The sequence below is a fragment of the Pelodiscus sinensis genome, chromosome 3 (assembly GCF_052426305.1).
Source record: "Pelodiscus sinensis isolate ZL-2025 chromosome 3, ASM5242630v1, whole genome shotgun sequence".
NCBI lineage: Eukaryota > Metazoa > Chordata > Testudines > Trionychidae > Pelodiscus > Pelodiscus sinensis.
Window position 1 is genome coordinate 163460601 of NC_143054.1, and position 12124 is coordinate 163472724.

At 39.6% G+C, this 12124-nt stretch overlaps 1 protein-coding gene across 3 annotated transcripts in view; it reads right to left on the minus strand.

Moving 5' to 3' along the window:
- The window catches only part of BABAM2 (BRISC and BRCA1 A complex member 2), a 322714-nt gene that overhangs the window by 60690 nt on the left and 249900 nt on the right, over positions 1-12124 (minus strand). For all 3 annotated transcript variants that reach the window (XM_025181003.3, XM_075925373.2, XM_006115618.5), the window contains exons 8-10: positions 9066-9165; positions 6905-6975; positions 4517-4599 (exon numbers count right to left, since the gene is read on the minus strand). In XM_025181003.3, the coding sequence (XP_025036788.1) occupies positions 4517-4599; positions 6905-6975; positions 9066-9165 (254 nt within the window). The remainder of the gene's footprint in view (positions 1-4516; positions 4600-6904; positions 6976-9065; positions 9166-12124) is intronic.

The following is a 12124-nucleotide window of genomic DNA, read 5'->3' on the forward strand; positions in this document are numbered from 1 at the left end:
AATAGAAACTAGGGATGTTAGATAATGTTTATTTTAGTAACTATGTAGCCACACACACTTTATTTGTAACACAGTTACTAAAATACTCCCCCACTCCCAGGAAGCCTGTATCAGAGGCAGCAGCATGGGGTGGCAGGCAGAGCTGGTCGGTGAAGGGAGCTGGTTTAAAATTGTGCAGACTGGCTCCCGCCTGCCCACCCTGCACTGCTGCCTCTGATAAAGAGGCAACAGTGCAGGGGGGCAGATGGCTCCACATGAGCCAATAGCTGCAGAGAGCTGGCTTAAAAGCCAGGTTCCCACATGTACTAGCTCCCACCTGACCCCCTATCAGAGGCAGCATTGTGGGGGGGTGAAGGGACAGGTGGCTCTGTGGGATCTGGTACTAGTGGGAGAGCTGGCTTTTAAGCTGGCTTCCCCCAAGCACTGGCTCCCGCCTGCCCCCTGTGAGAGGCAGCTCCATGGGAACCAGCACCTGCCTCCCCCTCTTGCTGCTTCTGATACAGAGGCAGCAGGGGAAGTGTGTGTGTAGTCATTTGGATTAACCAATAAGCCCAGGCTTATTGGTCAATCATTTAAATGACTATACATTAACATCCTTAATGGAAAGTGACGTTTTAGAAAATAAAACAAAACAAAAACAAAAGCCTGCTTCTGCTACTAGTACCATCACCATAACAACTTCCCACCATAGTGCCTGATCTTCAGACGTGGGGAGTACTTGCAATTCCCAATGAACTCAATGGATGACATTCAGACCTATGCTCAAGGCCTAGGTAGAAGACAAATTCAACAAACCTTATTTTGAGGACCAATGTGGGACTTAGTGCATAAGCTTGGTGCAGAGATTCTGTACACAAGGGTGAATATCACTCAAGAAGAGTGGCAGGTGCTCAGGATCAGATGCCAAGGAATAAACATTCCTGGGAACAAATGGCAGTGAGCCAGAGAAGGGATATGGGTTTCTCAGCTTGTCCTTTCTTTACCTATTCCACTGTCAAGAAATCACTCCCAAGAACTAATACTAGTGGCCACTTGGAACCACTGTTTGCCTCAGCTTTCCAAGTGTGGCCTTTGAAAAGCTCCAGCTTTTCCTGACTAGCTATCACCAATAGCAGAAAGACTTTCTATGACAACTTTAGAAGACTTCTTGACTTGTATCTCTGTACAGAATTTCTTACTTTTGAAAAATTGTTTTTGTGGCCTACTTTCCCCTTCTCTTAACCAAAGTGCATCACATCCTCCTCCTCTACTTTGCTTCCTATATTACTGTGTACTTGGTTAAAATAACAGAATTTTTCCAAGCTAAAATAACAGAATTTTCTTAAGAAAGCCAGCTAGACCAAAACATGACCAGATACAAAACAGTATTACAGCTTTCCTTTTTTTGGCTTGAATGATTGGCCAATATTTGAGACCTTGCAGGATGTTTCCAATATCAAGAGAAATTGATGGTAAACTCAGATATTTATTTTGTGCAATCCTGTTTATTTACAAAACATGGACACAAATACCTATTTCTGTGAGTGCAAGTAGGAACAAACAGAGCAGGCAATTTCCTCGATGACTGTTAGCCTCCCTTTCAGACAGAACTCTGCCCAAAGCAATCCCTCTCTCTTATGGTCATGCTACCTGTGTTTCTCTGGCTTTGCCCTTACTTTTTTTTGGCTTTCTTCTTCTAATACACACAGCTAAAATCAAATTAATATCCCCACCTCTGGTTTTTCAATCAGTAAAACCCTGTCATTCTTACCAAGTTCATTCTTTGCTTATGCCTTTCATTTTGCCAGTGCTTTAGGTGACAGCTTCTAGTGCTTCAGCTACTTTACTATGTAAAGGAGCTTAATTGCTTTTTCCGTTTTGCCAGAGTGAGATGGGCCCATTAGTTTCAAAAAGGTCTGTGAGTGCCCCCAGAAGATACATTTGCTGAAAGCTGCCAACATACTTGGAGGAAGCTGCCATGCTTGTTGGTATAAGAGCATATATATGTAGCAGAGAAGCAAGACCTTTCCACTTAAACATATATCCTTCCAAGTCCCCCACTGTAAGAACAAGAAGCAAAACAACCACTAATTCATCACTAATACTTTTATTACTATTTCCAATCCTTCATTCTTCTACCAATCTCATTTGTGCTGAGATGCTAAACACACAATCACAGTAAATATCAAGTTTCCAAAAAACTTGTTCATAAACTACTCAACACATTCTTATTTTGTGTTCACTTCTAGAGGTTTATGCAATCTTGGACATACACCTATTAAATCTGCATTATGAAGCATATGGACATAGTCAAAGAAAGAAAGACCCCTTAAGTCTCTGAAAATGAATCATCTTATTCACAAAGCTAAAGAAAAAACATCAGTGGTATAAAATATTAGCAAAGGCAATAGAGGCCTATGATTGCACAAACACAAATGAAGGTGAAGTTACTCTTCAACTTCACCACCACTAATATTAACAGTGGTTAATGACTTCCTCTCCCCAGTGAAGAAACATGAACTTTCTCTGAATGTTCACGTCTTCTGTTATATTACGTATCTGAAAACACTCAATTAACTCTTAGAACTAAGCCACTAAAACAACAGTTCCTGTGACCATACTTTGATGGACTCAATGTTGCTAAAGCCTGAAATTAGATACGTCTCCTATATTGTAACACAAGCTGTAAACACATCCCTTACTTTACTCTTTATTCCACGAGTACTGAATAATACTGTACTTTTCATCATATGAAACTGTTTTGATGTGTAGATGGGGTTTCCAGAAGGGACAAAAACCTGGAGTTGAGTCAACAGAGAAACTATATTTTGTAATAAGATACAATAATAGTGCATTTAAAGTATGATATTCTTTATTCATGTATTATTATTTTATAATTCAATTTACCTTTTGCTGTTTGTCCTTTATTTTTTCACTTAATTCAAGGCTACTTATGCTATGTACCCACTTGCAACTCACACTGAACAATGTGCCACCAAAACCTCACTGCTATTTTTAGTGAGCTAGCTAGATGACAGTCAGCATGGATATGTCTACATGAGTTGCAAATCACCTCAGCTAGAGTGTATAGGGTAGCCTAAATGTAGGCAACAAAGCCATTTTGGCCTAAACCAAGGGTACCTATGTTAATAAAGAATCTTGTTCCTTGCACAGTTCCTCATTTTTCTGACTTATACTTTATTTATTCTTTGAAGAATTCTTCCATATAGTAAATACATGAAGTACAACATTTTTCAACTTAAATCTATCTGTGCTAGACATTTTATTTAACAGGCTGCTAAATATTCAACCATAATATATTCAGTCATTTCAGTGGTTAAGAGATGAAAGTCTACATTACTTCATTCAGGAAATGAAATGCAGGTTTCGGTGCTTTCTGTGCAATATCCTTTAGTACATGTAACTTATTTAAATTATGCAGTGGCTTATTCAACAAGCAAGTGATACAATGACTTGCACAGATAAGTTACTGCACAATTTGCAAGACCACGGAGCTAATTCATAGTGACAAGCTGTTCAGTTATAATCATACCTCTCAAGGGCTCTAAAGTCATTAAGTAGAGAGCTCTGAATTTTACTTAACAATTAAAAACTGCTCTACCATTAAGGAGAAGTTTGAATTTTGATTTATGTGAAACCTATCTTCTTTGATTTTTTATTAGGGCTAATACTAGGTTTTCTACTATCATGACAAAAATCACCAACCAAAAAGAATAGTCCACCACATCCGTAGGCAAGTTGTTCCAATGGTTAATTACCATAACTGTGAAAAACATGCACTTTATTTCTAGTCTGACTTTATCTAAGCTTTAGTTCTCAGTCCCATAGGAACTGGTTATATTTTTGTCTTCTAGATTAAAGATGTACCTGCTATGAGAAATCTCTTCCTCATACAGACCAAGATCAAGGCTCTTCAAACTCATTACATGTTCTAATTCTATTTTGATTTACTAATTTAGTTCAAAATGTATGCATCAAGGATGCCAAAAACATAACTGAAGGTTATCTATGGCCTACATAGCCCTAAAAATTTGCTTGTGGCTGTCCCCTCTCTGTAATAAGGACAACCAAGGTGATTAGCTTTAGATTTTTCTAGAGTGTGAAATGAAAAAAGCAACAACTTCTATTAATCTACCTTAGAAAATCTATGTACAAGAAACATTATGGCTGTGTACTTTATTCTGATCTAGAAAGTTCCACAAATTTCTTGATTCATGGTAAGTGATGACTTAATTTGGTTATCCCTAGTTTATGCACACTAATGGCCTGGTTGCCAATATTTGCAGCTGCCAGAACCTTGGGGCAAGTTACTGGAGCACCTTCCCAGAATATATCTGGCAATTTTATAAATCAGAAAATCAGATCTATTTGCATAAATCATCCCTCATTCTCAAATCGCAGTCAGAATTTTGTGTTTTCAACAATGTGATGGCCACATAAAAAATACATAGCCATTGAATAAGAATAGCCAAAGCTGTTGTTTCCTGTAAAAGAAAAAAGGCAAAGAACTACTCACTGTGAACAAGGAAGCAAAAATCTTTCCACATCAGTAACAGTGTGAGCTTTGTGAAGCCCTCTGCATCATATTCCACCACACCACTATAAAAACAGAAATATAAAACAAGAACACATGTTTACACAATATTCCTTACAATACTAAATTATAAGCAAATAAATACTGGGTTAAAGCAAAAGAAAATGTCCAACATTTTACCTGATTATGTTCTATCCAAATGCAGGTTGCATGGGACTCCTCTCAAATAGAGCAGTTTTCTTAGGCAAGGTCTACACAGGCAATGAAAATCGATGCAAGGTACGCAACTCCAGCTACATGAAATGCGTAGCTGGAGTTGACATACATTGCGCCAATTTTCTAGGGTGGCCCATAGCAGGATGTCAAAGGGAGAAACACTTCTGTCAACCTCCCTTACTCCTCGCAATAGCAAGGAGTACTGGTGCTGGCTGGGGGCACCCTCAGCATTCAATTCAACAGGTCTTTACTAGACCTGCTAAATCTAATCCTGGAAGATCAATCATCAGAGCATTGAACCTCTGGCAAGTGGAGATGTGGCCTTACTTACATCACAGTAATGGAGCTTCTACCTGAAGAATGGCTATCATCAGTGTAAACACAGTGAGCTCTGCTAACAGCAATGGAAATTCAATAATTACTGCCAAAAATAATCTACCAAAAATGGCATGTATGTTACTCAGGTGGAGATCATTAATATGCTATGACATTAAAGTTATATGTAAAAAGTGGAGACCTTACTGAAAATCTAGGGACCAATGTCAAAATATTCATTTCCAATAATTTTGGTGGAGTCTAAATCTGACAATTTATACACCTAAAGTATACAAACATTCAAAATTCGCAAATGATATTTTAAATTTAAATAAAAGCTTTCTTTCACATGGACATATTTTTTACTTACATTGAGAAAAAAATCCATATGACAGCTGAATTAATACTTTCATCTTTAATTCTTCATGATCTTTTATTGTTAAATACTCAGGCATGTCAAATTACTGCAATGCTGTTTGTTGTTGCTGTTTTTCCTGTTATTTTCTTAATATAGTGTTTATATATGTCATGTCAAGATTTATTACATTATCCTAAATAATATACAAAAAACTAAATTTTGGTTTAAGTTGCTTATGCAGTCCCCTCTGCTCCCCCTTCTGCCAATGGATTACATCCCCAAACCATTAGGAGTGGGTTGTCTCTTTAAGTTTATGATAGCACAATAGCATGTAAACTACAATATTTCAGTATACTAATTTGTCATGTATCATGTGCTTTTTATAATATTCTCAACTGAGAGGTAAACAACTTTATCTTATCTGGATCAGATCTATAGAATTTACAGTCATATTTAAACCACAGTAGGATGCTAGCTCAGTTTACTTGATCATTTGGAGATGGACTTTTTTTGTTCTAAGACTTGTGTTATAAATCCATTGTACAGATTGAAGGTTTTATATTGCACAGATTGGACTGAATAATTCTCAGAAAAGAAATAATGTTTTTAGTTAGAACAAATCTCCAAGGTCTATACTAACTTCTTATTTGCATGATGGTGTAATTTAAGCCGTTGAGATAGAGCTATAACGATTTATATGATTTGGATCCATTCTAGACTGCCTCACTCCTTATGTGTCATTGTACCACTTGACACCATCTTAGGTTCTACTCCTTACAGTCTATTGCCACCCATCCATTCACTGATTTTGTGATGTGCATATTACAGTAATATCTCTGTACTCACTCTATACAGAAATAAGGAAACTTCAGTGTCTTTACAAAGCAATGAAAACTACTATCTTCTCCTCATTTTAGGTTACTTCCCGAGTTGAATCAATGTGGTGATTGGTTTTCAGGAGGAATAATGCTGGCGTGCTTGCTAGCACCATTATTATGAGAAGCCCTATGAGTATCTTACTCTGAAGATGGCTAGATGCGGACTCATCCAGTGGAAGTTAACTATACAGTCAAGGGCCCTGTAATGAGCACATTCTCCTCTACAGCAAATTTTGCCTTTATCTTCATTTGATCCTGTTGATAGGAGCTGCTATCATAGGATTATATACAGGAGTGGCCTGAGGCCAGCTGCGGCAGCTGGCGCCCTAGGCGGAAGGCACGATCAGCGCCCCCGCCTGCACAGCCGTCAATGGCCGTGACATCATCGGGCACCCAGGCCAGCGGCGCCCTAGGCAACTGCCTGGTTGGCCTAGGCTCACGGGCCACCCCGATTATATAGAATGCTTCAGAAGAACAATATAATGAGAGGTAAAACGTCATTGCCTCAACTAACAATCAAGACATCTAACTGTGAATCAGAAAGATGAAATACATTTGTTTTTGCTAATGTTACATGAGAAGATGCATTAAAAGGAGACTTACGTTCCAAAGTGACTCAGAAAAGCTGCAATATACTCCCTTCTCTTATGATATCCTTGAATAATATATTGTACCTGCAAAACAAAAGACAAACAAACAAACAAACAAAAAGCACTCCATACCATCCCAAGGCTGTGAAGACATTTTACAGAAAAAAAAGGTTCCCAACTTCTCATATTTTTCTAGTTTTATTGGAGAAATCTATTTACAGAATAGTGTTGCATCCAACTTTTATATAACGTTTCATTCTAAAGGATCACTTTTATATAACATGTTTCATTCTAAAGGATCATAAAATGTCTTTCAAATAAACTGTGCAGAGGGCTCTCTTCATTCAGCTGTAGGTGAAACAGTACCCCAATAGCACTACTTAACCCTGTGCAATAAAAAATGAAGAATATCATATCCAGTTGAAACACTAGAAAGAACCTTAGATAGGCAAAATGTTTTTGGCTGAACTAGCATTTGGCCAGGATGCTAGAGTAACATCCTGTTAAGAAATAGCTTAGGGCTATAATTGTGTGGCCATCTGAAAAACAGCATCTCTAGCAACAGAGTACTTCTTTACAGTAAACCATTTTATTGGCTTCAAACTGTCTCAGAAACCAACACCAAATTCTGAGGTATCCTGAGTTCCCTTGAAAATATTCCAACCCAGCATGGATCCAGGCCATTGTGCATAGGTTGGAAGATCTGAGCCCATTGAATAGTCCTTGCCTTACCAATTCAACTCTACTGGACCAATCATGTAACTTGCACGATAAGCAAGGTTTGACTCATGATGAAAACAACACAAAAGATAGTAGGCTGAAAGAGCTTCGAGTTCACAGCTTGTTATATGTATAGGATAGTTCCACTGGGGGACCTGGCATTGACCACTGTTGGAAGACAGGATACTGAGCTACATCGACCTTTGATCTGAACCAGAATGACCATTTTTATGTTCATTCATAATCACATATACAAATTCTACATTGCTTTTCATAATGGGAAACTAACTGTTTTAGAGTCCCTTAATGCTGAGTGAAAAAAGAGTAGGGAAAATATATACTTTATTTATGCTGGCTATGGTAACATTAGATTTTCTAGGCTGTCAAATGCTTATGTTCAGTTATTTGAAATAACCTTGATACTATCAGAGCTATGTTATACCCTCTCAAATAAAATAATGCTATTTATAAAATAGGACTTATTTCAGTTTATAAAAAAAGTGCTTAGTTTGAAAGCTTGGTATGAAATCTGAAATGTTATTTTGGGAAAAGGAAAACAGATGAAAAGTTTGCATAAGTAACTTGTTTTCAAAAAGGATGAAAACAGTTCTGTGTATTGGGAGATTTTGAAAACAGAAAGCAGTTTTAACAGAAAAACCACAACAAAACTTCTCTAAAGATAAATTTAAGTATACTTATGAAAATACATTTGAAGGATCCTTTTCTAAAATGCATCATTTAATTTCTTCATTTAAACAAGAAAAACAAAAAATGAAATAAAAAGAGACAAATAGCGATTCTACAGCAACAGGCTGCTAAATATCTGTTCCTAAGTTATTATTCTAAGTTAATAACTACATTTAAATAATCTGAGAAATTTTTCAAAGTACTGTACCAAATAAATAACCCTCTTTGGCTGAAGCTCTACGCCAAACAGAATACAACTTTCTAATTGTGAGAGGGTATTACCTTACTATATCAACATTCATCAGAAAACATGTAAAGGAGTGATTCAATAAATTAGCTAAGATAATATCACTGTAATAGGACCTTTTGTCAAGTGCTCACAATCTACAATAATCGAGGGATAGTTAGATATCTTTTCACTGAAATATACATTAATTGGCTATACACTGCTATTTATCTAGCAACAGAACAACAGTATGTTGCAGTGACATTTTTGTTTTAATGTTCCTTATAATAGTAAGAAAACTCCTCTAAAACTCAAAAAATGCTGCATACCTACAACTTCCACTGACTTTAGTGGGACATGAAAGTGCTCAGTCTCTCACAAGATCAGGTATAAGGTTTAACTTGCCTGAGTTTGTTTTAATTAAATCATCTGGTAAAACAAGTAGAATCCTTTGTTTCCATAGTGGTTTCATAAAAGTGCTTCTAAAAGCTCAGTAGAACACATGAAGGAAGGAAAAAATAAGTTCTGTGTATTAACTCACCTTGTTAGTTAGTAACTGGCACACTTGTGGCACATAGTCAATGAGACAGCCTCCACCTGGAAAGGCTGGGATGTGAAGGGCAGAGGAGCCTCCAAGAGCACTAAAAAGAAAAAGAAAAAAAAAAATCACAATTCCTTAGAAGTTGCTCCTTTGGGACATGTTAGCTATTCTTGTACCCAAAGTAAAAAGCACAACACCATACTAAGAATAGACTACAAACTGATTTGTATTACTCCTTGACTATGCAATAAATATTAGCGATACAACCATATCTTTACCATATACTACTCCTGACACCTTAGTGACAATAGACAACTTTAATCAAGAGTATCAAACCACTCCCATTAGAAGAGTAAACTGCTCATACTAGAGAGAGTCAGGTATACCAGACATCCTCTCAAAAATAGTTTTAATTTTATTTATTAATTATTTGTATTATTTGTATCACCATTGCATCTTGGTTCACAGCAGCTTAAATACAAAGTATAAGCAGCCTTCCATGTAACACCCAAGCATCCATAAATAACCCACTTATGTCCATAGCCATTCAAACAGAGTAGTTTCTCAACACCCTTGAGAGCCACATAAGAACGGCCGTACTAGGTCAGACCAAAGGTCCATCTAGCCTTGTAGCCTGTCTGCTGACAGTGGCCAGCACCAAGTGCCCCAGAGAGGGTGGACCGAAGACAATGATCAAGTGATGTGTCGCCTGCCATCCTTCTCCAGCCTCTGACAAACAGAGGCCAGTGACACCAATTTTATCCCCTGGCTAATAGCCTTTTATGGACCTAAACTTCATGAAATTATCTAGCTTCTCTTTAAACTCTGTTATAGTCCTAGCCTTCGCAGCCTTCTCTGGCAAGGAGTTCCACAGGTTGACTACACGCTGTGTGAAGAAGAACGTTCTTTTATTAGTTTTAAACCTGCTACCCATTAATTTCATTTGGTGTCCTCTAGTTCTTCTATTTAGGGAACTAATAAATAACTTTTCTTTATCTGCCCTCTCCACACCACTCATAATTTTATATACCTCTATCATATCCCCCCTCAGTCTCCTCTTTTCTAAACTGAAAAGTCCCAGTCGCTTTAACCTCTCCTCATATGGGACCCGTTCCAAACCCCTAATCATTTTAGTTGCCCTTTTCGGAACCCTTTCCAAAGCCAAAATATCTTAATTGAGGTGAGGAGACCACATCTATACACAGTATTCAAGATGTGGGCATACCATATGTGATGGCGCGTTGGGGGTCCCCCGTCTCCTGCACTCCCGAAATGGCACGAACAGACTCCACCAGCCAGTAGAATAAAGGTGGTTTATTGCTCCCCCAGTATACAGCACAGCACAGATGTCATCAGGTTACAGCGCAGGCCTAGGATGTCTCAGCCCCCCTTGATATGGGGCAGGGGTTTCAGCTTCTAAACCCCCCAGCCTTTGCTGAGGCTGCTTCCTCCATGCTCCCAGACAGAAACTAACTCACTCTCCTCCAGCGCTGCCCTCCAGCCAGGGCAGCATCCACCTTCCTTTATTCCTCTCCATGGGGGTTAGCTGGTCTGACCGGTTGAGAGATCCCTTTGCATAATGACCCATCCCTGTCCTTCTGGGCTGTGGTACTGGCAGCAGCCAGTGGGGTTACCACAGACCCATAGAAACCAGCAAGTTCCCCCCCACTACGTCACACCATAGTTTTATACAGGGGCAGTAAGATATTCTGTGTCTTATTTTCTATCCCTTTCTTAATAATTCCTACCATCCTATTTGCCTTTTTGACCGCCACTGCACACTGTGTGGAAGTTGTCAGAGAACTGTCCACGATAACTCCAAGATCTCTTTCCTGATTTGTCATAGCCAAATTAGCCCCCATCATACTGTACGTACAGTTGGGGTTATTTTTCCCGATGTGCATTACTTTACACTTATCCTCATGAAATTTCATTTGCCACTAACTATCAAATCCTGTAATTGTGAGATCTACACCTCATGGTCAAGTATATGAAAGGCATATAGTATATGGTCAAGTATATGGTCAAGTATATGGTCAAGTACATGGTCAAGTATATGAAGCGGACAGGGGACTGCAGACAGGGGAGTTGAAGAGGGAGAGCAAAGCGACCCCACCGCCGAAGAGGCTACCCGGTGAGAGTACAAGCTGTGGTGTGAGTGTGTGTGTGTGCCTGACTGTTTGAATTTTACAGTTTGAAGTGGTGTGAATTGAGTCTGATTCCAGGTGAGTGCTAGCAGTTTCAGTTTCAGCTTCTGTGGCAGTTGGGACTGAGAGCCTGCCATTGTTCCCTTGATTGCCTCTGATTAGCCTCAGGCTCAGCCTTCCTCTGTGTGACTCAGAAGGGGGCAGGCCTGACCTAGGCAAGCAGGCTTTAAAAAGCCAGAGCAGTGCGACCAGGGGAGCGAAGCGGACAGGGGACTGCAGACAGGGGAGTTGAAGAGGGAGAGCAAAGCGACCCCACCGCCGAAGAGGCTACCCGGTGAGAGTACAAGCTGTGGTGTGAGTGTGTGTGTGTGCCTGACTGTTTGAATTTTACAGTTTGAAGTGGTGTGAATTGAGTCTGATTCCAGGTGAGTGCTAGCAGTTTCAGTTTCAGCTTCTGTGGCAGTTGGGACTGAGAGCCTGCCATTGTTCCCTTGATTGCCTCTGATTAGCCTCAGGCTCAGCCTTCCCCTGTGTGACTCAGAAGGGGGCAGGCCTGACCTAGGCAAGCAGGCTTTAAAAAGCCAGAGCAGTGCGACCAGGGGAGCGAAGCGGACAGGGGACTGCAGACAGGGGAGTTGAAGAGGGAGAGCAAAGCGACCCCACCGCCGAAGAGGCTACCCGGTGAGAGTACAAGCTGTGGTGTGAGTGTGTGTGTGTGCCTGACTGTTTGAATTTTACAGTTTGAAGTGGTGTGAATTGAGTCTGATTCCAGGTGAGTGCTAGCAGTTTCAGTTTCAGCTTCTGTGGCAGTTGGGACTGAGAGCCTGCCATTGTTCCCTTGATTGCCTCTGATTAGCCTCAGGCTCAGCCTTCCCCTGTGTGACTCAGAAGGGGGCAGGCCTGACCTAGGCA